At 44.7% G+C, this 25,376-nt stretch overlaps 6 protein-coding genes across 6 annotated transcripts, besides 31 other annotated features; 4 read left to right on the top strand and 2 right to left on the bottom strand.

Moving 5' to 3' along the window:
* Window positions 1-929: 929 nt before the first annotated feature.
* PVX_088905 (hypothetical protein, conserved) lies at window positions 930-6,229 on the top strand (the record flags this gene model as incomplete). The annotated part of the gene is made up of 2 exons (XM_001614823.1): window positions 930-2,716; window positions 2,876-6,229. The coding sequence occupies 2 exons, from the start codon at window positions 930-932 to the stop codon at window positions 6,000-6,002; spliced, it is 4,914 nt and encodes a 1,637-aa protein (XP_001614873.1). The 3' UTR covers window positions 6,003-6,229.
* Window positions 1,407-1,427: a microsatellite.
* Window positions 1,803-1,854: a microsatellite.
* Window positions 2,085-2,193: a microsatellite.
* Window positions 2,618-2,639: a microsatellite.
* Window positions 3,270-3,294: a microsatellite.
* Window positions 3,843-3,891: a microsatellite.
* Window positions 4,411-4,452: a microsatellite.
* Window positions 6,133-6,157: a microsatellite.
* Window positions 6,230-6,794: 565 nt separating the features above from the next.
* Window positions 6,795-6,828: a microsatellite.
* A 396-nt stretch (window positions 6,829-7,224) lies between these two features.
* PVX_088895 (hypothetical protein, conserved) lies at window positions 7,225-8,928 on the top strand (the record flags this gene model as incomplete). The annotated part of the gene is made up of 7 exons (XM_001614822.1): window positions 7,225-7,380; window positions 7,522-7,623; window positions 7,857-7,949; window positions 8,105-8,195; window positions 8,346-8,416; window positions 8,588-8,683; window positions 8,887-8,928. 7 exons carry the CDS (start codon window positions 7,225-7,227, stop codon window positions 8,926-8,928), a joined length of 651 nt encoding a protein of 216 aa, XP_001614872.1.
* Window positions 8,004-8,089: a microsatellite.
* Window positions 8,929-9,762: 834 nt separating the features above from the next.
* PVX_088890 (prohibitin, putative) lies at window positions 9,763-10,959 on the top strand (the record flags this gene model as incomplete). Its single annotated transcript, XM_001614821.1, has 1 exon — window positions 9,763-10,959. Exon 1 carries the CDS (start codon window positions 10,141-10,143, stop codon window positions 10,957-10,959), a length of 819 nt encoding a protein of 272 aa, XP_001614871.1. The 5' UTR covers window positions 9,763-10,140.
* Window positions 10,136-10,168: a microsatellite.
* Window positions 10,183-10,219: a microsatellite.
* A 300-nt stretch (window positions 10,960-11,259) lies between the features above and the next one.
* Window positions 11,260-11,279: a microsatellite.
* A 43-nt stretch (window positions 11,280-11,322) lies between these two features.
* Window positions 11,323-11,343: a microsatellite.
* A 793-nt stretch (window positions 11,344-12,136) lies between these two features.
* PVX_088885 (U6 snRNA-associated Sm-like protein LSm8, putative) lies at window positions 12,137-13,550 on the top strand. The gene is made up of 4 exons (XM_001614820.1): window positions 12,137-12,578; window positions 12,693-12,855; window positions 13,014-13,092; window positions 13,350-13,550. The coding sequence occupies exons 1-4, from the start codon at window positions 12,545-12,547 to the stop codon at window positions 13,359-13,361; spliced, it is 288 nt and encodes a 95-aa protein (XP_001614870.1). The 5' UTR covers window positions 12,137-12,544; the 3' UTR covers window positions 13,362-13,550.
* Window positions 13,001-13,027: a microsatellite.
* Window positions 13,551-14,495: 945 nt separating the features above from the next.
* Window positions 14,496-14,522: a microsatellite.
* A 19-nt stretch (window positions 14,523-14,541) lies between these two features.
* Window positions 14,542-15,966, bottom strand: PVX_088880 (hypothetical protein, conserved; the record flags this gene model as incomplete). Its single annotated transcript, XM_001614819.1, has 1 exon — window positions 14,542-15,966. One exon carries the CDS (start codon window positions 15,964-15,966, stop codon window positions 14,542-14,544), a length of 1,425 nt encoding a protein of 474 aa, XP_001614869.1.
* Window positions 14,852-14,898: a microsatellite.
* Window positions 15,047-15,070: a microsatellite.
* Window positions 15,967-16,992: 1,026 nt separating the features above from the next.
* Window positions 16,993-17,012: a microsatellite.
* Window positions 17,013-17,209: 197 nt separating this feature from the next.
* Window positions 17,210-25,156, bottom strand: PVX_088875 (hypothetical protein; the record flags this gene model as incomplete). The annotated part of the gene is made up of 2 exons (XM_001614818.1): window positions 17,210-17,526; window positions 17,617-25,156. The coding sequence occupies 2 exons, from the start codon at window positions 25,154-25,156 to the stop codon at window positions 17,210-17,212; spliced, it is 7,857 nt and encodes a 2,618-aa protein (XP_001614868.1).
* Window positions 17,984-18,024: a microsatellite.
* Window positions 19,209-19,269: a microsatellite.
* Window positions 19,821-19,861: a microsatellite.
* Window positions 19,930-19,960: a microsatellite.
* Window positions 20,320-20,431: a microsatellite.
* Window positions 20,508-20,581: a microsatellite.
* Window positions 21,946-21,965: a microsatellite.
* Window positions 22,029-22,057: a microsatellite.
* Window positions 23,053-23,078: a microsatellite.
* Window positions 23,534-23,559: a microsatellite.
* Window positions 24,321-24,423: a microsatellite.
* Window positions 24,424-24,445: a microsatellite.
* Window positions 25,157-25,376: the final 220 nt, after the last annotated feature.

Below are 25,376 nucleotides of genomic sequence, written 5' to 3'. Positions count from 1 at the left end.
AGATCGGAAAGGGAGTTAGAATAGTAGTTCGCCTACCCTGTGGCACAATTTCGGGACATCTCCCCGAGGGATTCTAACAACTGAGCGAGAGGGATTCCCCCCATAGTATAGAAAAAAAAAAAAACTAGCATATCTCTCCACATTGCGTTATAAACATTTTTAGAGGAAAAAAAAAAAAAAGTAGCATAACAGTTTGGGCGTCACAAAAGTCCAGCGTGCGCTACAGTAGGGGCTGTGGTGACGCACGGGAAATGGTCGAGGGGGGTAGGCACGAACGTGTAAAAGTTTTGATCGCCTCAACGCCACAGCGCATTAACGTACTTGCCCCGCCGCGTGAACAATTGCTTCTGCGCGTGCACAAACGGGGGAGTATAATCTGCAAGGGCCCCCGCCGATCGAGCCTTCCTAATGGGCACTCCCCCGCTCGGGGTTCCTTTAAGTGTAGCAAATCACAAGAAAGGAGAAAAAAAAAAAAAAAAAAAGAAACAAACAAACAAAGGAAACGAAAAAGAAGCACGCAAGGAGGATACCCACCTCACGAGGCGGATGCACTTCTGATGAAGAGGCTGCGATTTGAAAAATTGAGAAGGCTGAAAAAATCGAAAGCGCTAAAAAGTTAAAACACACAGTAGCGGTCGTAGTGGCATAGCAGTGGCAGTAGCGGTAGTAGTGGCATAGCAGCGGTGACCTTCGCAGCAGCTGCGGTCGTGGCTGTACAGGGAAGAGGCGGGGCACGGATTTGAGCAGCCAGCCGGGATACTAACTGAAGGAGTCGTTTCAAAGCCACGCGCTCGAACGTGCGCACTTATGGAAGAACCCCAGCGGCTAAGGCGGACGAGGACACTTTGCCTACGCGTGCAACCCACAGGTGCAGACGCGCCTACCCCGCTGGAGCTACCCCAAGGGAAGAAGTAACGAAGGGAAGCAACATGGAGCTGTACGACGAGGAAATCTACGATCGGGCGAGTGTAAACGTTAGCGTAATTCTGAACGACGACATAAAGGAGGAGATAATAGAAAATTTGAGGCACAATATGAAGGACAGGAATGTGAAGATAAGCAGCTACGATTATGGCAGTATTCACAAAATAAATTGTTGCGCGGGTGAAGCGGCAGATGGGGGCGAGGGGGGAGGTGGACACGCCATGCTGATGCACGCTTGGCTGAAAAAGATGAAGGTGGCTTCGTCCGTTGTGATATTTTGCGTGGACTGGCAGGGGATTGCTAATGAGGGGGGGGAAGACGGGGTCTCCGCTGGGGAGGGGTCAGCCGGGGAAGGTCCTTCTTTGGAGAGTACAGGCCAAGTGTACGCCGTCCAGGAGGCTCCCATCCAACCGGGTGACCCGCAGCCCCCCCGCGCGTGCGTGCAGAACGCAGCCTTCATGAGCCAAGTGAACAAAGACCTGATGGAGCGAATAGAAGAAATAAACGCAATAATCATGAGGAGGAAAAAAATCTGCAAAATTGTCGTGTTGGTGATCCTGCCAGAAAACACACAAAACACAGAACAGTACATCAAATATATTAGCTTGCTAAATTCGAAAAACATCAGCGCGATCTTTATCACATTGGGGCTAAAGGAAATACATAACAAAATTAAAAAATTAGAAAATCTTCTGAGGGATTGTATTAATGCCTTTTTTAAGCAACACATAATTACCTTCGAGGGGAAAGCCGGACAAAATATACTCACTTTTTTTAATTACAATTTTAAGAAGGCATACGTTTTGGAGATCCTAGAACGGTATGATGAGAGTATGAAGATTTACGTGAATCTATGCAAAGTTTTTTATGAACATGCAGGTGAAAATACGTTTCCGGACAAACTCACCTTTTTCAAGTATGTCATTTTTTTCAACTCAGTCAGCATTCGGATGATATATATTTATCTGTTTTTTAAGGACTTTAAGAAGGCCATTCATCATATTTACACGCACAATAAAATTATCTACTTGGCGTTGATGCGGCGGGGGGGGGAGGAGGAGGGAGAAGTGGGAGAAGCGGGTGCAGAAGAGGGTGCACGAGATATACCCACCAGTGGGGGGAAACATTCACAGGTCACTTCCATCTATGGCATAACCGGTTGCTCTGATTTGATCACCTCTTTGACCTGTTGGGATAACTTCAGAGGAGACGCACCCAGTGGAGAGGAAAACCACCCCTCGAATGAAAGTGTCCACCTCATGTACGACCTCACGATGAAGGAGTACCTGTATTACAACCTACTGTCATGTGTCTACCTCTACTTTTGCAGAATTGTAAAAAACTTGAGCATGAACCGAAAGGACACTGTGCTGTATGGGATGTACTGCTGCTTCTGCGTATATTACATGTTGAAGGCGCGCAGGAAGAGGGACAAAATAGTGGAGGCCTTTTCTCCTACGACCCAATTTGACAGCTACTTTAAGATATGCCCCGTTTCAGTCCTACATAACTTTGTGCAAAACTTTTTAATTGAAATGTATATCACCATTAGCGCCAACCAGATTAGCAGTTTGTTTCGACTCGTCATTTATTTTTTGTGTTTGATTTATTACGAACGGGGGAACTACCGCTTTTGCTTGTACTTGTTGCTGTCGTTTTATGGCAGCCGGGAGGACTCCTCCGTTTTGAGTGCAATCGGCGAGGGAGCCTTGAGGGAGGGGGTCTGCCCCTTGGGCGAGTTGCACTCTCTGTTGGGGGAGATATCGGCGAAGCGGAGCTACGAGCGCACTCGGTAAGATTCAGCGGATGGCAGTTGGCTTCCTCACTTGGTTGCTTCCTGCGATGGAGTCACCCGCTGAGCTGCGTCGCTGCCAAGTGGACCCCTTTTGCGAATCCTATGTGTCAATTTTTTGCCTTTTTTTTTTTTTTTTTTTTTTTCCACTCCCCACAGCAACTCACACACGCACGAACCCATGCTGCTTCTCACGCTGAGCTGCATGGGCCGCTTGCTGCACCCGGGAAAATGGGGAAGCGCCGCAGACGGACCCCCCTCGAAAGAAGAACCGCTTAGCATCAAGGAGCACCAACACCTGTTCATCCAAATATGCTTCGAGTATTTAAACGATTTAATAAAGAACAACAAAAAAAGAGAAGAGAAAAAATTTAGGGACTTTTTCTCCAAGTATTGCGAAAGCATAAATGGAGAAGGGGTCTCCCCCCCCGAGGAACCACCCACCATATCGATACGAAATATCTGTGTGAAGTTATACTGTTTGATTAAACCCCATGGGATTGCCTCACATTTAGAAATAAAAAACGGGACCCACGTGGATTTCCCCTTTTTGCCATTTATAGGCATCTCTATGGATAACCATATATCCTTCTACAAGTTATCCTTTTCTGACAAGTTTGATGGAGTCATTTTTGCCACAGCGGAGGGTGTGAAGGATGTTGGAGTGAATGGCGAAAGTGTGCTTGACTGCATAGCGAGGGAGGGTGCTCTCATTAAGGAGCGTCATTGTACGAGTGACTCACTTGAGAGCGCCTCTTGGAAGGGGTACTCCTTGGGGGAGAAAAACATGGTGAGTTTTTTTTTTCCTGGGGGGGAGAAAAACCAAATAGAAGTTAACTACGTCGATCTGTATTTGAGCATTTCTTGCAACATTGTGCGGATGCGAATTCACCAAGTTGGTGTATCCATTTTGAGGGAGAAGTTCCTCGAGAGGGTTCCCCCCGAGGTGGGCAGCGTAGATGAAGGGAAACCTCCCCGGGAAGAGGCCCTAAATGATGGCACGATTGGTGGTGCGATTGATGGTGCGATCCATGGCACGATTGACGGCACGAGTGACGCTCCGTCGAGAGAACCCCCCCCGAAGGAACCAAACAGAGAGGAAAGAAAAATCTTCCAAGTAAAAGTGACCAAAGAGGGAAGGGAAGAATCATCTTTTTACAAACTGAAGGAAGGAGTGTACCTAAAAGATTACGTGAATAAAATTCCCAGAAATGGAAAGAAGCAATTTTTTCGCAAGGCGCTAACCAAGTATGTGCATTATTTTGTGTATTGTTGGAAGGACGTTCTTTACCTAAACGAGTATAACCCTGTGTACATTTTTGTGAGGTGCTCTAAATATGTAAAAACATTTGAGTTTCTTTTTTCTTATGACTGTGAGGGGGAGGATCATTTGCTTGTTTATTTGTTGACGAGGGAGGGCAGTGTTGTGGGGGTGCGCCGGGTGTGCAGAGATCAAAGGGTTGCGTTGTTGGTGGGGGGCGAGCAGGTCTGCAGGTTGGCGCAGGGGGGTGGCAGCAGTGATGGTAGCAGTGATGGAAGCAGCTATGACAGTAGTGATAGCAGCAACGGTCAGGACGATCTCTTCCACGAGGGGTCCGCAGATGCCAGCCGCGAACACCCCGGGGAAACCACGCGGCTATTTCTCAACCAGGAGGAAGTGAAAGAATTGGTCATGGACGAGGCCCTTCAAGAGTTACTATCGCACCGTGTCAGTGGAGAAGTAGACTCCAAGTTAAGCCACCCAGAAAAGGATGTGTTCTTTTTTCAAGTGGAACGGGAGGAAAACCGTCTTAGTGCTAAGCGCAGCGGGGGGAAGCTCTACGGCAGAAGCAACTTCTGCAACGAGTGCTGCATGTCGTATGGAATGAGAAGGGGGAGAAAAAATGGGGGGCCGGGCAGACCAAATGGTCATGCCAATCGAGGAAGAAACGATTTCCCCTTTTACGTAAGCGGCGCTGAGAAGCTGATGTGCGTCCCTCTTCTTGTACGCCCAACCGGGGGGAGCAAACACGTGAATGTCAATTTTGACTTTTGCTTTAGAAGCGCCGCCTTCGAGGACCGGCTGAAGTACCCAGGCAGGTATTCCGTGGAGCCGTCCGTCATAACGATGGTCACGCGGATTGCCCGTGGAGGGGGCCCCCTAGAAGGGGAGGAGGAGGGAGAAGAGGAAGAAGAAAACGGAGGTCTAAAAAGGAACACTATAAATGGGGGTGTCACGCATGGGGGAGCCATAAATGGGGGAGTGACGAATGGGGGCGCCACCGAGGTGTCCGCTCCTACGTCCTCACCGAACGACTTCCAAGGCGACTTGCAACTTTTAAGCCATCGTAAGGAAGAGAAAACCAACGGGTGGAGGAACAACGCAGTGCAGTACTACCTATACGTACACAACAACAACGCGCATGGAATCATCGTTGAGGAAGTGAGGGGAGGGAAATTCAAAGGAACCGTGGAGGTAACTCACAAGAGTACCTACTGCAACTTTGTAAAAGAAAACCATCCAGAAGGGGGAGGCATTATCATAAATTACCGCTTTAACGTTAGGGACTTTTTTTTCCCTTTTAACAAAATGTGGAGGAACATCATCCGTGCACTTGTGGTGAAGGTGCCTCCTGACGAGAGGATGGGCGACAGGGGGGGGATTTACTACCCCCCAGTGAACGAGGTGAAAAAGAGCAAAATAAGGATAGACCTCATTTATGAAAGAACTGCAAAATGTAACGAAGTGTTTGTCGTCGAATCGGTGATTACTAATGAGACGAATATCACCGAGGAAGTTATAATTTTTTTGTACGACCGGAAGAGGGGTGGTGGGCGCGGTCGAGGGGAGAAAGGAAGGGAAGAAGGTGTCCTTGTGAAAAACGGTTGGGACGAACCCGACGGCGTGCAGAGCAGCAAAAAAGTGCACGAATTTAGGTACAGAACTGAGCAGGAATACTATAATAATAGTAACAATAATAGTAACAATAATAATAACAGCACATCCGAGAGCAGCTCCGATTCTTCTGCCCTCTCATCGGACGACTTGGAACATTTAATTGACCAGGATAGCTACATGTCCGATGGCACAAATGACCCTTTTAGCAAGAAGACGTATATTATAACGGGGGGGAGGATAATGAAGAACATTTTGCTGCCGTACCAGTCCATTAGGCTCAGATGGTCCTTCATTGTTTTCACGCACGGATTTGTCACTCTTCCCAGCGTGCTAATCAAGCGCAAGACCAAGATAAAGAACAACGTCAATGTGTTCGCCTCCGCTAATGTAGAGTTGTTCGTGGTGTAGCGGCGGATGGAAGTGGGGTACGCGCTCGCCAGTTAGGCGGCGTAACTTCGTTCTCCGGCTGCACTTAATTTGATCACCTTTTGGCTATTTATTTTTCGCCCCGTCTTTTTTTTTTTTTTTTTTTGTTTCCCCCGCATGAACAGCCATAACGCGTTGTCTCCTTTGCGACTTTTGCGGGCCCCACTCGCCCCACGATTCTTTCACGTAAAATTGTTCCCTTTTTTGTGGCGAAGTTGGTGTGGCCAAGATGGTGTGCCCAGGATGTTGAGGGAATATCCCTGCGCACAGGGCAGTCCTTCTTATGGGGGGAGAAAAATTAAACTGCTCGCGGGCCTTCTCATAGATCAAAAGTTGGCAGTAGTTGGTTGCAGCTGGGGGGTGGTTCATCTAACGTGGAAGGGGTTGTGCCAGTTGGCGGGTGTAGTTCCTCCTGTGGTGTTTGTCATCACTTTTAAATGCCCCTCGCACCGTGCCCCCGATCATGTGCTCATCATCATGGTCGTTTTTATTTTTTCATTTTTACGACAGAGTGGGTGGTGAATGGAATGCCTATAAAAGGTAACTAATTTTGTTAAACTTCAGGGGAGAGAGAATTTCCCCTCTTTTCGAAGCTGATCGATCCTGTCGGCGCACGAAAAAATGTTTACAAAGGATGTTGGTGAGTGTATGAACTGCTGCATACATTTTCGTATACGGGCGACTTTGTTATCCACCACTCATCCCCTGAACGGTGGAATAGCGCAAACCTCGAATTGAGAGTGGCCTAAAGGGGCACAAATGCCGACCCCCCACATGACCCTTTATCCGAAGCGGGTTTGCTAAATTGCAGCAAATTGTACAACATAAAAAATGTAAAAAAAAAAAAGAAAAAAAAAAAAAAAAAAATTTATATATATATAAAATGATCAGTGAAAAAACTGCCATTTCAACGTTTGCTACAATTTCGAAAAGGAGGAGAGAAATTTTTTTCATTTTTCTTTAAGGCATATTTAAATGTAGATGATTCTGAGGCTGGCGGGAAAACGTTGCACAGCTGTGTATGTGAGGGTACATTATGTATTTAAATTTTTTCAAGTCAGTTTTGGCACACATTTGGGGTGAACAAATTTGCTGCGTTTGCGAGTTTTGCCAAAATTGCCGCTTTGCAAGTTTTGCCAAAATTGTCGCTTTGTTAATTTTTTTTGAGGCCCCAAGTTTGCTTACCCAGAAAGATACTCCGAAGATGCCGCAATGGGGGGCCGGAAATTCGAGGGCGATCGAGGCCAGGATGAGAAAGAAAATGGAAAAAGACAAGAAGCAGAAAGAGCTGGAGGAGAAGAAGTTGGATGAGTACTGGAAGGACGATGATAAGAAGGCCCAGGCGAAAATTCAGAGGAAGGTAAGGCCGTCTCACTCCACTCATTGTTTGCTTATTGACATGCCACACTTTTTTTTTTTTTTTTTTTTTATCCTTCCAAGGTTGGTAGCTCTCCTTCGTTTGGTCTTTCCCCTCAAATGCACCCTCTCTCTTTTCTCGCAGATGGAAGCCGAAAGTAAAAGACAACAGAAACTTGACAGGAAAAAAGAATTAAGGGAATTATACGGAGAAGAAGAAAAGGCGCTCAAATCAAACAAAGAAAGTGTAAGTCTATTTGCGGGGAGTGTCTCGCAAAGGAATTTTTTTTTTTTTCTTAAATCGTTTCAGCTGCTTTGTTGCAGTTTGGTCGATCTGCATTGTGTGTGCTTTTTTTTTTTTTTTTTTTTCAATTGTGCTGATTGTGTAAACTCTATTATGGGCGTAGTTGCTCTTTGTGCGTTGCCACTTCTTATTACGCGAACTTCTTCCAATGCCCCACTTCTCACGTTTCCCCCCAGAAAACCACCAGTTCCAAGGTGACCCAGGCGCAAATCTTGCAAAGGCTCATCGAGGAGAAGAAGAAAGAAATGCAGGAGGATAAGAAGAAGAAGGTAAGGGGGGCACATAAGCTCGAAATGGTGGGGGCGTAATTTACCGCGGCGCACCCACGTAGTCATTTACCAGCTTGTTCTGCAGCGCGCACTGTGCCACCTTCCCCCTTTCTATGTTCTTGCTTACGTTGCGTCTTCCCACTTTTGCTCTTTAGGAAAACCTTAACGTGCACGAGATGGAGCTGGAGGACAACATCAACCACATCCAGAGGGACGAGATTAACGACTATGATGAGTATATAAATGGTAAGCGCCGGTGGGGGAGAGGCCTTCTTTGCAACTCTGCAATTGTGCTCAGTCTACGGTGTGGTTTGCATGGTTGGAAGGGGCGTATCTATTTGGGGTACCTTTTTATTTCCCTCCGCGCTTCATCTTTTTTTTTTTTCCCCCCCTTAGCAACCGGAATCGATAACGTCATTTCTGCGTTGGACAACGTCTCATTTGAAAAAACCAAAAAAGTGAAAGTTGTAAGTGGAAGAGGAAAATGCGCCTTCTCCTTCGCTTCGTTTCGTTTCATTTTTTTTTTTTTTTGTATCATGGTTATCCAAAAAAGTGGGCACCATTTTGTCCATTTGGTACCATACAAATGTGTGATGCTTTGTGGATGGCCATTTTTTTTTTTTTTTTCTTTTTACCAGGCCTATAAAAAATTCGAGGAGGAAAATCTGCCGCTTATTAAGGAGCAGTACAAGGGGTTGAAGCTCTCCCAGTTTAAGCAAATATTGTGGAAGCAGGTACATTTTTTTTTTTTTTTTTGAAGGGATGATTATTAAGGCAAAGCGGTTAATCCGTTCTGTCTATGGCACGGCTATAAGTGATCACTCTTATGTATCTCCACATGGAGGGATGGAAGTGCATATCCGTGTGAACTTCCAACCGTGGCGTCAATCAGCTGACAATAAAATTCCATGCGCCATTCGCATTTCCCATTTTTCAGTTTAAGAAGTCGCCCGACAATCCGATGAACCAGAGGGATTAAATCAGGAGCGTAGGACAGACCGACTGTCATGGAGAAGTCGCTAACCAATTTGACCCGTTGGGTCACGCCCCCTTTTTATTCTCCGCATAATTTTGTTTATTAATTGGCTCACAGTTTTTACTAATTTCGCAGTTTATTCATTTTAATATTGTTTCATTTTTTTTTTTTTTTTTGTTTTATTTGATTTAACGTGATAACCCATCGGAGAGGCAACATAAGAAGGCGAACGTGTGTGGGGGGGAGGTCCATCCCAAAGTTATACACCCTCTCCGGTCATTTTTACTTATGTATCATCACCCACATAAAGACGCCTCAACGTACGTTTTGCCACTTGCTCGATTTTTATTTGGCCGCAGTGGGAGATCCCCCACCTACAGCGCAATTTTTTTTTTTACCTTAACTGGCTGGATGCGTGCCCACATGCACACACATATACGTATGTACAATTTAAACAACGCATGTGTTTTTTTTTTTTTTTAAACTTACGAAATGGTGATAGTCCCCCGGGGTGTTTCAAAAATGGGAGGAAGCAAACGCGAGCTGCTGCAAGTCGGTTTGGCGGAAGGCCACTCCACCATTTTGCGTATGCGCTGTGTATTCAGTGCACCGAAGAGGCATTTGCATATTTACGTGCAGTTTTGCCGCTTTGCCCTTTACGGCTATTTCAGGGGCGCCACGCCACGTGATGTAACAACGGTGAAAATGCTTCTGCAATTTTTGCGCCCCTTTTTTTTGGCGCACTCCACGCTTTGGCGTTTTTTCCCCTTAAAAATGGCATCTCATCTCACATGTTAATCTCGCGTGCAAATCGCCCATGCTAATCACCCCTTTTTTCTGTTAACCCCACGCAACAGTGTCATTAATGGCGCTGCAGATTCGACGTGCAGAATTGTAACCCACACAGATACGTGTACTCGCCGGTAGATACGCTCTGCAAACAAATTTGCCCATAAATTGTAGGCGTTGAAATTGCGAGAGTTTTTTTGTTTACCAAATCGACAAAAAGGGGGGGGAGTATCCATTATGAGCTCTTTCACCCCTACGAGTTTATGAAGCAACTTGTGGAAGGAGCTTGAGTATATACTGCTTGGCATTTTTACACGCTTTGGCATCGCACTGCTGTTCCACTTCCATCATAACACGTCTTCACCGCCGCTCCTCTTCCATCGTAACACACCTTCACTGCTGCCTATACTTCCTCCCTCCTGCGAAATGGAAAAACTTCTGTCGTCCATCGGCCGGCTGAGCGTAGTAGCGGGGGGGCTGAGCTTAATCCCGTACACTTTCATTTACGACGTAGATGGAGGCGAAAGGTGCGTGATGTTTAATCGGTTTGGAGGAGTTAGCGAAAATACCTACGGAGAAGGAAGCCACTTCTACATCCCATGGTTCCAAACCCCATACATATATGACATAAAAATGAAGCCCAAGGTGATAAACACGACGACGGGAACGAGGGACCTACAGATTGTTACCCTTAGTTTGAGGCTTCTCTTTAGACCACACACGAAGCAATTGCCCTACTTACATAGTACCCTGGGGCCCGACTACGATGAGCGTGTGTTGCCGTCCATAGGGAATGAAGTGCTAAAGGCAGTTGTTGCAAAGTACAATGCAGAATCACTTCTAACCCAGAGAGATAAAATTTCTAAAGAAATAAGGGAAAGCATCACAGCACGAGCCAAACATTTTAACATTCTGTTGGACGATGTAGCCATTACACACCTCAGTTATGGGAAAGAATTTGCAAAGGCGATTGAAGATAAGCAGGTGGCTCAGCAAGAAAGTGAGCGAGTGAAATTTATTGTAGCTAAAACGGAACAGGAGAAAATAGCAGCTGTTATTAAAGCGCAGGGAGAAGCGGAGGCAGCCAAGTTAATTTCCTCAGCTGTTAAAGAGTATGGAAATAGTCTGCTTGAAATTAGAAAGTTAGAAGCTGCCAAAGAAATAGCCGAGAATTTAAGTAAGTCCAAAAATGTTACTTATTTGCCAGCTAGCTCTAATATTTTACTGAACCCGAAAAATTTTTAGGGTTCTTTTTTTTTTTTTTTTTGCACTGTTGGGGGGGAGATGCGCGCGTGTGCATTTTTAGACGCCTCGCAAATTGGTGCCCGTCTTTTTGTGGCAATTTTTTTCAATTGTGCCACCCTTTGGTCAAGCGGGGCGTCCTACCATGCGCGGTTTGCAGTGAGCTACGTTTGCACGTTCACGCACGCGGCGTGATGGCGGTAGCCCCGTTGCCACATTTTTAGTGAACACGTTTTAGAACCACGCGTATTGTGTAACAAACCGTTTTAACAACCTTTCGAATGGAAAGAAAAAAAAAAGAAAGAAATAAGACTGCGTCGTTTCGCCGTTTGTTTCGCCCTTTGCTTAGCGCCTCTCCTTTTGGCCACCCCCCAAAATGGAGTCACAGTTGAGGACCCCGTTTTGCGAAACTAATTCGAATGGGGTTCCTGCATGAATGGGGGTAAACTACTACGAAGTCGATGCGTTTGGGGTGATGGTGTACGCTGCACACAGCAGAAATTTGCTAAATGCTGTCCACATGTACAGCTGCTGCGTTGGTTAATTCGTGAAAAGTCTCTCTGAAGTGGGGGTTCCCCTTCCATGTGACTAATTAAAGTGTGTAAGTTGTAATAGGGTGAAAAGGGTAATCGTTCTTCGGAGGGTGACCAGCATCCACTTCGCCTTTTTCATGCGATGTTGTGTTTGCCACGTGGAGGAGAAGAAACCACCTGCGTTTGTTGTGTAAACGGTAAATAACATCCCTGTGTGGAGTTCCCGTGCGCACAATTTCCCCCCTTTTTTTTTCCTTTTTTTTTCTTTGCTAGGGATCCCCGTATGAGCGTCATCCCGTGTTCGGGTTCAGTCTGTGTAACTGCCCGAGTGAGCAATTCTGCTAGCGACTGCGCAGGAAAAAAGGGACGAACCTTTTTCTACTTTGCAAATTGCTGCATCGGAACATGTACGTGAGAAAAACTGCGTAAGGGTCAACCCTTTTTATGTAAAAAATTTTTTTTTTTTTTTTTTGCAAGTGCAAATAAAGGCAAAAGAAGCGAGCTAAAACGTGAAAAATGAATGAAAAATTGTATGTAGCATGTGGGTAGAAAAAAATGCAAATAATTATATGCATATTTGTATGCGAATATGCACATGTTTGTCATTTTAAGAAAGTGAGTTTTTTTTTTTTTTTTTTTTTTTTGTTAAAATTGCCAACACCTTTTGAAACGCGTTGAAGAGCCCATCTTCATAATATCAGGACTGCAACACGTTGGGCGTCTCCAAGTCTGTTACTTTTAGGAGGAAGCATCCAGTGGGATTTATTTTCACTCGTTTGTAAAATTGCGAAGGTGAAGCTTGGCGGCAGTTCTGAAGTTTGTTTGGCTTAACCGCAATAACGTAGAGGAAGAAATCTCCAACCAGAGTTCGCACAGCACAAAGCAGGATAGGGAAGTTAACCCCACGTATGTGAATGCACAGCTGCGTAACGCTTCTACGGAACACTTCTCCGCAGGTGACTTTCCCCGCTTAGGCTGTAGAAGTGTTAAACCTGTATTTGTCCCCACGGCATTAAGCTTCACCCCCCCTTGGAGAATCACACAACTGCGCAACCATGACGTCTATAAACATCGAATCGTACTTAGAAAGTAGGGGAAAAATGAAAACCCCCCAAATGGGCAGATAACACAATGGGGGAACTTACAAAGCTGCTTGCTCCAAATATGTTACATTTTTTTTTTTTTTTTTTACCCCTACTGCAGACGAAATATTAGTCATAACGAATGATAGTCGAATTTTTACCGGCAAACTGAAAGGCTTCGACCAGACGACCAACATCATCCTTGGCAATTGCTACGAGAGGATTTACAAAGAGTCGCTGGAGAAAATCAGCTTGGGCCTGTACATCATACGAGGGGACACCGTGTAATTTGGCAAAAATGTTGCAAACATGTTGCAGAAATGTTGCAAAAATGCGTTGTGAGGGAGGTGGCCAGCTCGAACTGGACCATTCTTCCTTTTCGTGTAGCATCGCCCCTTTTTGCAACCTCCACATGTGCAGCTTTTCCCTCCCCCTTCCTTAGAACCCTAATTGGCGAGATCGACGAGGATGTCGATAAGAACATTCTACACCACAAGATAAAACCAGAGACGTTGAAACCGGTAAGGAGAAGTGCCTCCCCAATGGAGCATGTCTCTGTGCATGTACAGCTTCGTGGGGGGGGTACACACACCTCCATCGTTATATGTATAAGGAGGGACGGTGGAATGTTCGGCGCACACCTAGTTTTGACACACCCAGTTATGACGCTTCCCCTTGTTATTGGTGAAGAGGGCAGGGCACGCAAATGTATATCCCCCCACACACGTAATGGTTATTATTGCTAACAATTTTTTTCAATTTTTCCCATTTTTCGCAGATCGTACATTAAGAGTTATCCCTGATGATGTGGCCGTTCTTACCTAATCGCCTAGGTATCGCAGGAACGGCCTTGTAGAACTGTTGGGTGATTCGACAAATTTTTGTTAAGTCGTATTAGGGCTGGACAACCAGTTCGTGCCGCCATCCGGGTCACGGCATAATAGTACAGTTTGATGGGGAGTAAATGACCCGAGTGGCGGGAAAAAAGGGAAAAAAAGGAAAAAAAAGGAAAAAAACATTCATACGGGGCATGCACACAGGGAGAAAAAAGGCAACGCGTAAAAAACGTATGAATGGATAAATCATGAAACGTTTTTAATTATAGAACAGAAAAAAAAAAAAAAAAAAAAAGGGGAAATACCGCAAAGCGAAGTAGAGTCCCGCGCGGTAAAGTAAAGTGTAATAAAACATATACAAATGATTTAATTAGTAGGGGAAGGGGCATACACCTTGGGAGATGTTGCGCGCGGGGGTGCGGTATAATCTGCGTGTCTGCACGTGGAGCTTCTGCGCACCGGTTTAAGCTAATTACAAGCCCGATTGGGTGGACATGCAGTAGTAACGCGCCGCAGAAGGGAGGGGGGGAAAATATATTGCGTAATGCTAACTGAATGGCGACAGGGGGGGGCAGCTGATTAGGCAAAAGCTCAGCAAAAGATCAAGCCAAATCTCAAGCCAAAGCTAAATCCCAAGCAGATATACCCCCCGGTTCGCGCGGACATTACGTCTGTGCGCACAAATGGGAAATATCCTTTTGGTACCCGAACGTGCGAGACCCTTTCAAGTAACGTCATTTGGGCTCTTCGGCTCTTCTTTTTTTTTTCGCAGTTTCCCCATTTCCTCCCCCCTTTGTTGTGTCTTTCCAACCCGCGCGCACCTCCCAATTGGTGGCACACGCTCCAGGCGAAGGTGCCTCTCCCCGATTGCTCCCTGTTTGCACTGGCAAAAGGAATGCTACTATCTTTTTAGTTCACTTGATGGTGCCCATTCTGTGTAAAAAGGAATCACGTCCACTGGGTTGACCAAAACCGCGTATTGTACATGTACGGCTTGGCCGCGGTAAACATGGCTGCTTAATTACTCCCTCCTCAAGAATGGGGGTAAACATGCAGAACATTTTTGAAGTGCCCAATGACGCACGCACACACACGCGCACACACATACATACAACGAATTAGGAAACCCCCTTTTTATACATTCCTAACTATGTTAATATTAAAAAAACAATTGATCACATATTTATATTCATCTGAAACTTTGTTGGCCTTATGCAGCATAGTCATGTCGGCGATGTACATGTTTCCCAGTTCGTCATTTATAATATCGATGGAATATTTTTCTAAGTTAGATTTGTCCTTCAAGAAATTGATTAGGTCCACTGTTTTGTTGATCGGATTTTTGTACGTAGTGGAGAGTTCATCTCCGGATGAGCTCAAATTTGTTGTGTTCAGATTTGTGGTGATGAGGTTTGCCGAGGTGGAGGTACATTTGGACGAGGGGCAGGCGGCACTCTGGTTTTCTTCCATGGGGTGTAATTGAGCAGGTGCGATTGGCGGTGTGGGTGCTGCGGCTGATGCGGTTGATGCGGATGGTGCAGATTGCCCAGCGGAGGGATTCACACCTTCCACATTTTGAGCCGACTTAAATCTTTCCTGCTCGTAAATTTCGTTCATTTTGTTTACGCAGTAGGTAATGGCGTACTCCTCCTCCACGGGGATGTTGTTGTACCAGAAAATACCGGACCCTTGAATGGGCTTGATGGATAAATTATAATGAGGGAAAATGGTTTCCCCATCTTGGTCTACGTCGTTGAGGTATATTAAGAGAGTAGCCCTCCTAAAGGTCCCATCATGGTGCACATTGAAATAGTTATTTTTCTCATATTTTACAATGGCTAGGGGTTCCAAGTAGCATAGGGGTATTTTGACCAAATTGCAGATGGTGTTTTCTAGGTCCATAATACTTTCATCCTTTGTGTAGACGATGGAGCTTTCGTTGTCCACTTGGTTTTGCTCAATCATTGAGCGGTTCCTAATGGTGTATAGGAAGACTGTGGAGCTTGTTCTATTAGACGAATCGGTTATTTTGTAATTCTCCTGTTTATCTGTTGCATACCCGATGGACGTTTTGCTCTTTTTGTATTTATTTTCACATAGGGATAGAATTTTTTCTATCATTTTTTTGTCTAGGATGTTATAAATAATGCTCATATTTTGTGGAGTCAGCTGAATTTTAAAAAACACCTTGGTGTTTTCATCATTGGCTTCCTTCTTCAGTAGCTTGCTCCGATCATCAATGTCGATGTACTCCACTTCGTTGCTCAGGTACAGGAGGAAGGAGGAGTACTTTTTAAAAAAATGGACATTCTTATCGTTAATCACTTTTTTTATGATCGTCTGAATGTCGTCACTGTACTTCAGGTCGTTATCGTACAGTCTGATCCCGAATTGGTTCTTTTGATACTTCAAGACCTTTTCCTCCTCCAGCGTGGTGGTGTCACTCTCCTTCATAGCGTCGTGGTTTTCTTCCCTCTGCTCTGCGTACTTGTTCGTGTCCTTGTCGTCGTTGTTGCTTTGCGTGTCCTCGGGGTTCTTCGTGCTTGCGCTGGTCTCCATGGTGAGCGGTGTTAGCGGGGGTAGCGGCGTTGGAGAGGTTGGCGGTGTGGGCGAGGTTGGCGCCGTTGGCGATGTTAGCAGTGTTAGCAGTGTTAGCGATGTTAGCGGCGTTAGCGGCGTTCACGACTTGTTCTTCCCTTCGTCCGCCGTTTTGCTAGCTCTAGCGGGGGCTTCTTAACCACGAGTTGTTCCCTTTTTTGCTGCCTCCCTCTCTTCCTCACGCAGTATGCTCACACTAGTTAGGCTCTCTTTTTTTTGGTTTTTTTTTGCTCTCTTATTGCTTCAGTTTTCGATGCGCATGCGGGAAGTAGCGGGGTTTTCATTTTTTCCCTTTTCTCCCCTTTCTTCTGATTAGGCGCAGAGTAAGTGAGTATGCAAGGCGCGCTGGTTTCTCTTTTCTGGACGATTGCACTGCACACATGCTTGCGTTCGCAAAAGGTTCACGGGTTTTGACTGCCGCTTTGTCGTTTTGTTCGTTGATCGTTTGTTTGTTGACCGTTTGTTTATTGCTAGTTCGTTTGCTCGTTTGCTGGTCACCGTTTAGCTACCCTCTCTTCGCCTTTCGCGTTTTTCTCTCCCTTTTTCTTCCGCTTCGTGTTATGACAAGCGATCATAATATGTACACCTCCACGTAAACGCACGCGACGCGCATATCTCGTTTGTTCTTTTTTTTTTCTTTGTAATGCGCTGCGCACATGCGTAAGTGTATACATGTGAATGGGTGTTAGCTCGCAAAGGTTGGGGCCCCCGGGGCGAGGAATATATGTGCGTGCAGGTACGTATGAATGGGGGACTGCGTGCACGCTACGTTTAAGCGGACGAATGCGTACAGGTACGTTTAAGCGGACGAATGCGTACACGGTACTTTTAAATTTATTTGTGCACGTGAAGGTACTCGTAAGGTACACGTGAGGTACACTGAAGGTACTCGTGCGAATGGTACTTTTGCGCGAAGCAGGATATGGTCCAGCAAGGTAAGTGCGGAGTTACGCTTTACTCTGATTTATTTTTTCTCCCTTTTTTTTTCTACTCTTAGATTTTATCTATTTTTTTTTTTTTATTATTATTCCTTTTAATGTACTGTTCGTGCTGCCCACTTTTGTGTCACCTGCTTGGGACATATGTATCGTCACCTTGGCGTGTGTTGAAAGAGTTAAGAAGTATGCGCTGTTCAGTTTTGCAAACTTGAATGGAGTATGCCTTGAGGTTTTTTTTTTTTTCCCTTGGGGTACTATCACGAGCGTTAACAGAAGAAATCATCGGCAATGTTTTCCCTGCTGGGCTTTTTCCGCGCATTGAAAAATGCTCTTTTCATGGCTAAATTTTCGTTTAATGTCACCCTTTTGCTGCTCATAAGTTTCTTTATTTTTTCGCTTCTTTCTAATTTTGCGCTGGAATAGTCATTTGGTATTTCTTCCTTTGCGCTTTCTTTCCCCTTCACGGGTCTCTCACCGCAGGCATCGTTTGGGGTGCGCAGGTCGACTTTGTCACAAATGTCCTCGCCGAGTTGGAATTTTTGAGCATTTTGCGAGGGGGGGTTAGCGCCTAAGGGATTTACACCTTTTGCGGCCCAGTGGGCAAATGTAGCTTTTTTTGCACGTGTGGAGGGCTCTGCACATGTGGCGACTTTTACACATGCGACCGCTTCACCGCACACGTTCACACACTCCCCTTCTGCTCTCACATGAGGCGAGCTTCTCCTTGGGTCCTCGTGTAAATCATTTTCAGCAGCCCGATCGTTAAGAAATCTCCTAATCGTTTCCGCGTTTAAAATATCTTTTATAATTTGCTTCAGTTTTTCTTTTTCTTTCCTCTCCTTCATTTTTGCCTCGTTCGAATTGCCCATTTTAAGGCTCTCTCGCATCATCAGTTTTAGTTTAACCCTTTCGTTGAATCTGTTTTTTTTTTTGGTACATGCTTGCCTTGAAGAGTGTGTAGTGGCGTTATCCCCCTGGGCAATGTCCAAATCGTTGCAACTTTTTTTCTTTTGTTTTAGGTTTATTTGTTCAGGCGGTGTGGTTGCTATTTTGTTCATATCCGGTTGGTAAGACTCTTCCCCTTCGCGATCTTTTATCATCCCATTTTGAAATTCCTTTTCTGTTTTTTCGCCCTCCATTTGAAAGGTTAAAATGTCAGTTGGTGAGTCTTCTAACATGGCCCCTTCCTCGGCAAAGGGAAGGTCTATCATTTGTGTCTTCCCATTCTCCTCACCCGAGTATGTTATCATCCATTTTTCCTTTTCCCTATCATTTTGTGAACAATCCTTTTGCATTTCTTTCGTATATTCTCGTTTGAGCTCTTTTACCATTTCAATTAACTTTTTAATTTCTTGTCGTATTTCTTCCCGTTTTGCATCCCTACAAGGTGTATCTTCCTCTTTGTTTTCGCCGCTTGGTTCGTCGTCCTCCAACTCGCTGATGAGCTCATCCACGGGGTCTGCCACTTCGATTTGGCGCTGCCGATCGTCCACTGGGGGAGCGGCAGTTTGACAGGGTGTATTTACCAGCATGGGGAAGATTTCGCCACATACATCCTCCACCATCATGGGGAGGATTTCCCCACTTGCGTCCTCGATCATGGGGAAGATTTCCATACTTGCTTCCTCCACCATCATGGGGAGAATATCCCTACCATCGTCTTCTACCATCATGGGGAAACTTTCCCTACCTACGTTATCCATCATGGGGAAAATTTCTCTATCTTCATCCTCCATCATGGGGAAACTTTCCCTACTTGCTTCCTCCACCATCATTGGGAGAATTTCCCTACTTGCGTCGTCCACCACCACGACGTCCAAGTGCCCACTTGCATTTTCCATCAGCATAACATTGCCTTGGTCGTGTACGCCCTCCACCATCGTAGCGACGGTTTCGTCACTAACAGCCTGTCCCACAATAACATAGTTTCGGAAAAGCACATCTTCCAGCATCATGGCGTCGTCAGCGCCACTTAACTCAGCTCCCACCAGGACTTCACTTTCCCCGCTTACATCCGACACTGATGTAACTTCACGAGTAGACGATTCTACATATTCCTCGATTGATATCCCCATTACACAGCCCTTTTCCAGCGCATTCATTACGCGTTCCACTTCCAAACTGGAAGGTTCCATTCTGCGAACTGAGGCAGTAACATTTATGTCTTTCTCTTTTACCTTTTCAATGAAGATGTCCTTTCCCTTTTTCTGTTTTGAACCCCTTTTATTGACGTTTTTGATGCCTGCATTTCTGTTAACTTCTTTAAGCCTCGATTTTTCCCTCTTGGAATTTTTCGATTTCTTCGTTTTCGCTTCTTTTACAAGTCCGTTTTTCATTTCTGTGAGAATTTCCTTAATTAGTTGTTTGATTGTGAATATCTCTTTTTCGATGTCTCCGCTGGGTGGTTGCGTGGTTTGGTTTGTGGTTCTTTTATCGTTCGAGTGTGGTAGCTGAGTTGGGTCCCCATTTTGTAACTGAACTGGGTTCCCACTTTGTAACTGAACCTGGTCCCCATTTTGCAACTCGAATGGGATCCCACTTCGTAACTGAACCGGGGTCCCAGTTTCTATTTGTTGAGATCCCTTTTTTAGGTCTTCAATTATTAGCGTTCCTTTACCTTCAGCGAATCCTTCACGTATAATCCTTTTTATGGTAGGTACATCTTTTTTCGTATCTTTTATATTCCCGTCTGTGAGGCATGCCATTCTGCCTTTTTCATCATCAACATGGGGCAACCCCCCCTGCGTTGTGATTCGCGCGTCTGTCTCTTCCTGCACCAGGGGAATAACACCCCCCAGTTCATAATTTTTTCTTTTCGCCAACACAAGCTTATTTCTTTTTCTTTCTACGTTAGCGCACATCTCTTTTGTCTGGGCCTTATCTGAAGCAAGCTTATTGTCCATATCGAGTGTTGTAATTTGATAATCCATTACACTACATTTTGCAGGAGCTATCTTCCTTTTTGATTCTTCAAATGGGATGTTTTTCCCTATTCTGGGAAGTTCCCATGTGCATAGGTGTCTACCTCCGATGGGTTTCATTGAACCTGCAGTGAAGGTTCTGTTTGGTATGGTCCTCTGCGTGCAAGTCGGTTTTGTTGATCCTGCTGCGGCTAGGTAGTGTGACCATTTGAGTTGCTCTTTTTTTTTTCCTTCTTTCCCCTCTTCTCTTGACATGATAATCCTGTTTATGGTACATTTTAGAAGCAGATCTGTAAGGAATATCGTTCTGTGGGAAATTTGATTTTCCCATCCCATGCTCTCCACATTAAAGTCTTCGTTTTTTACTCTCCCTGTAGTGTATTGATTCGATTGCACTTCTGCTTGAAGCCATGTTGAAGGTTCTTTGCATTCTTCCTTTGTAGAAGCGTCTACGTTTGCTAGGTGCAGTTTCACTGGGTGCATTAGTTTGACCTCTTCCACCCTGTTAAGGCAAATTGTTTGCCTGTGCATCACCACCCGGTTAGACTTCTTACCACTCCAGTGGTAGATCTCTAAATATTGAACCGTCATGGTGGTCCATTTTTTTACACAGTTGGTCCATTCCGTTTTGTAGAAATGAATGGAAAGCATTGTTTTCATTTTTGTGATTGCTTCTGCTGCTGATGAGGGATAGGTATATTCCCCTTCATGTGATATACTGTCCTGTTTTTTTGCTAGTTTTTTCTTTTTTAATTCATCAAAGGGGAGGACTTCGTTCAGGTGAGCAGTGGTTAGCAGGTTGTGCATCCTGTTCGAGAGTGCCCTAAAGAGGTGTTGTCCCACAGGAGGGTTCACAATAGGTGTGCTTACGTAAAGGGAGAAGCTCATTTGGGTTTCTTTATTGGGGGAATTGTTTTGGGCGTCTTTGTTAAACATGCAAAATGTGGCCTCTTCCTTTGCATTGGTGAAGTGTGTTTTGCTTATCTTTCCTAGTAATATATGGGTACATTCTGTATTTAGCTTTTTAAGTGGGTTCACCACTGAGGGGGTCGTTCCTCTGCAGGTCGCTACTTTCACATTAGAAGAACAGTTAACTATTTCCCCTTCTTCATTAGTGCCACTTTGGCCATTCTGCTCAAATTTGTCCCCCCAGTTTGTGTATATCAATTTTTTGCTGATTTTCTTGGGAATCATATCGATTTGCAGCTTCCTTGCTTTAACCCTTGTGTTAACTTCTGCGCTAGAGAGTAACTTTCTTTTTTTTTCCCCTCTACCTGTGGTGGTGCTAACTTTATGTTTAGTATGGTCCTTTTTTATGGTTCCTTTTTGGACACTTTGTTTTTTGTCCCTTTGAAGTGTTTTTTCTGCGACTTCTTTGCTGTTTTTTTGTTCCTGTGGAACTTCCCCTTTCGTTTTTTGCTCACTTTGACTAGGGATAGCCTGCTGAATGGAGGGACATTTTTTTACTTTTACCTGGATGGTAGCTGTTCTATGACTGTTCTCCATTTTGGATTGGCCTTTTTGCACGTGCGAAGGGACAGGTCCTTTCGACGCAGCTTCTGCATGTGTGCGTTTGATTGGTCTGTTGTCCACACTCTTTTTAATGGTCAAGGTGTTAGAATGAATATTTTTCTTGCTTTCATTTTTGTCTTTCACATGGACTGGTTTGATAGTTATACCTTTGGGACGTTTCGGAAGGTGATGTTTGGTGGTCCCACTTTTCAATTTCGCGGAAGTTAAATAGTCCCTTTCTCCTCTTTTTGGTGTAATAATTTGCCTCCTCTGGGTATCCTTCCCTTTGTTGGTGTCTCTATCGAGGGGGTTCCTACTGCTTACCTGCTGTGGTGCATCAAAGCTTTGCACATGAGGCAGTTTTGTCTCCCCTTTTTTATTTGCCATCAATTTGTATCCATTTCTAATTTTTTCATTCGCTGTGCTGCTCTCTGTTTGCTTAATTTCTTTCGCACTTTGCGTTTTAGTCGCCACTGCCTTCATTTTGTTCTGAGATGCATATGTATTGTGGTACTTTCTCAAAATTGGGTACTTTGGAGCGTTTTTGCTTGCCACTGTTTTGCATGCTCGAGTGAATTTCCATTTGGGCAGAATACATTTCGCCGTAGGTGCCTTTGCACTGCTTGAATGGGAGGGCAATGGAGGTGGGGCCTCCAATCTGCGTGGCATAATTTTAACGGTTTCCCTGAACCGGGGACTGCTCTCTTGTCCGCTAGACCGTTTCAGGAAATTTATAATTTTCTCTCTGTTATCCTTTTTGTTTAGCAGTTCGTACAGCAGACTTTCGTGCTTCCGTTCGTGCTCCCCTTCGCGGCGTCTTTCCTGGTTCCCTCCGTGGCGTTTAATTTGTCCCGATGCGGATAAATGGATACGTTTTTCCTTTTCGCCCCGGTTGGGACACCTTTCGACGGGTGTACCTATCTGTTGGCCCTTCTTTTGAGCGTCGCCTTCCTGGGGAGTCTTCCTACCACTAGTAAATTGGTCGGCTATCTCGTTAGGTGGCTTTACCTTATTGGTGCTCCTACCTGTACTGCATATATGGGTGGAAAATTTACCACCTGCGTGTTGGTCTTCCTTTTCCAGCTGCTCTGATTTTTCAATAAACTGTTTAATCCTCCTTTTGTTATCATTCGCGTTGATTAATTCGTATAGCAAAGTTTCGTGGCTTTTTCTTAGGTGGTCTTTTTGACCATTTGAAGTGCTTTTCTGCGATTTGTCTTGCTGGTCATTTGGTGCCACTTCGTTGGGACAGTTCCCCGGAGGGGCATTCATCCGAGTTGTCTTCACATTGACAGCGTTAGTGTTTGCTTCAATTGTTCCACTTTTATTCGGAGGATCTTCGCTGCAAAAAATTTTGCATGCGTTTTGTTTCCCCTCAGATTGCTCAATAAATTGTTTAATTCTCCTTTTATTGTCTTTTGTGTGTATCAGTTCGTATAGGAGACTTTCCTGGCTTTTATAATTTGAACGTTTCGGCGAGCGTGTCTCCTTTCTTCCTTCGTCCATGAGGGGACACTCACTAGAATTGTTCCCGGGTGATGACACGGAGCTTGCATATCCTGTCCTTCCGCTGCTACATGGTGAATGGTTCTCATGCGAAAAAATTTCTGGCTCTCCACTGGCATGGTTGTGCCCATCCGTCATTCCTTCAGGCACCTTTAAATTTGTGCCATGCTGGTTATAAATTGGTGCTTCTGTAATGCTGGAGCTAAAAATCATTTTTGTGTTTTTATTGGTGTCCATTTGGGTTGACTTGCTTGGTGGTTGACGTGCGTTTTTCCTTTCCCCTAATTTTTTCTTTTCATCCCAAAAGGGTTGGACGGCTGTGTCATTTATTGTAGGCTTCGCTTTGTTCATCTCCCTTTGGTTATTTTTTTCCCGCGTTTTTTCATGTACATTTTTATTAGTAAAACATGCCGTTTTGCATGTGTTAGCCATTTGTTTAATTTGTCCCATTTGTTCTGATTCGTTTGTCCTATTTGATCGGGTTAGCATGTTCGTTTTAGGCAAGTTGATTAACCCGTTGGGGATTCCCCTTTTTGTTGAGTTGGCCTCTCCGAAGGTGTTTTCCTCGTTTCTTAGATTGGTATTATGATTGGGTCTTTTTTCCAAATTGGACTTAGGTGTCTCCCCTAAGTGGGTCATACGAGTTGTGGTTTTTCTGGATGTTTCGTCCCCCCTCTTTTTCTCTGTAGTAATGGCACAGTTGTCCATATATTTTGTTTGATTGATTCGTGGGGTCTCCTTAGCAGCTTCTTCTGGTGAGTGAGGGCTACTTTTTCCTAGCTCGCATTTCACCTTCCGATCGGTTAGGGCTTTTTTATTTTCACTTTTTACAGTTTTGGATTCTCTACGTTCATTCTGTATGCTTCTCTTTGCAATGGCGCGTTCTCCCGAGTTTAACATTTCGGTAGCGCTATGATGAACATTTTGTGAATTGCCTATTTTGGTAACCTTTTTGGCATTGTTTAGATTGTTAGGTGGGGTGGAGAACCCTTTAGCGTTTGCTTTTCGTCCATCCGCTTCGTAAAAGTTATGGCTATGCTTTGCTGACTTAGCAGATCCTTTTTTGTCTGCACTTTTGCTAGTTGGAATATAATTTTCCCATTTTAAATCGCTTTTAAAAGCTGCGTCTTTGTTATGCCCTTTGGGTAGGTCGGCACAGTTCACTTGATTGATCCTTATTTGGCTCGAATGAGGGGCGTCATTTTCTGAGCCGTCCTTCAGACGTAAAGCGGCAAGGCTACTCAACACTTCTTTGCAGTTGCCCGTTCTGCTAATTAATGCATTTCTGTTACTTTGGGTGTCAATTTTTCTCTTCTTACGTTGGTTAATTTGCTCGTTCTGGTATAACCCTTCTGTGTTAGGTATGTTTGTAGGGATGGTCAGTTTTCGCTCCATGGTGAGGCCACTTACAATGTGGGACTCCCCCAGCTGGTTGAAATTACAAGATCCCTTTTGACTGAAACGAATTTCTTCGCTTTTTAGATAGTTTTTTTTTACCTTATCATTATAGGAGGTTGCCATTGTATGGGATGTTCCCCCTTCAGCTGTCTTGCCTTTAATGTGTGCCTCATTTTTTGGAGAGTCATTTTTTTCACCATTCGTATAGTTGCCATGGGCCCGCTCACCACTATTGAAGTTGTCGAATTTTTTTTGCAATGTTCCACACATATCTGTTTTTTTTTTCTTTCTTTTTTTGTCCCTAAGGAGGTTCGAATAATTTGGGGAGACTTCCTTCACGCCTGGAGAAGGGGCCTTCCAACCGCCGACATCGTCAGGCATGTGAACCTTTTTGGAAAAGACCGATCTCTTCATTTTCCATTTTTTAATGTGTTCTAAAATTTTATCCGATTCGGTTTTAAAAATGGACAAGGGGTCTTTCTCTGTGTTTTTCGCGTAGGTAGCGGTGTTATCTGGTGTGGTTCCCTCGGTGGGGGGGTGCTTTTTTGTGAAGCCGTCTTTTTGTAAGGTATTCACTTTGGAGGAGTGTCTTTTCACCGTTTTTTTTCCCACCTCGTTTGATGCGTCACAAAGAGGGCTTTTAAAAATGCCGCTATTCGGAGCGAAGTTGTTAGTGGCCCCATTATCAGTTTCATCACCAGTGGTGATGTCGCTTTGGTTTTCTCCGGTTATTCTGGAGCCGCTCTTCGTTGAAAGTTCCAATTGAGCTACATTGCCATTCCATCTGTCCAAACATGCACACTTTCTGCCATGCACATCGGAAAAATGTGTTTTAGGTTTAACAAACCAATGTTTGCCTAGTTCACCTACCTTCATATTTGCACTAGTGGTATGTGTAGGGGAGTCCCACCTGGATAGCAAGCCGAAGTTGTTTTTAATGATTACCCATTTGGGGTGTGTTCCCTGTTTTCCCTTTTCTATGCTTCGTCTTTTCTTAATACGTTTATGTGTAGCAACTGGGAGGTGCTTCCCCTCCCATTGAGGGGGTTCTTTCCCCATTTGCAAATTGTTCCAGATGGAAACGTTTTTTTTTTTT

This window comes from Plasmodium vivax, chromosome 5, assembly GCF_000002415.2.
Source record: "Plasmodium vivax chromosome 5, whole genome shotgun sequence".
Classification (NCBI taxonomy): Eukaryota; Apicomplexa; class Aconoidasida; order Haemosporida; family Plasmodiidae; genus Plasmodium; species Plasmodium vivax.
The sequence above is the reverse complement of the archived record's forward strand: the minus strand, read 5'-3'. Positions and strand labels throughout refer to the sequence as shown.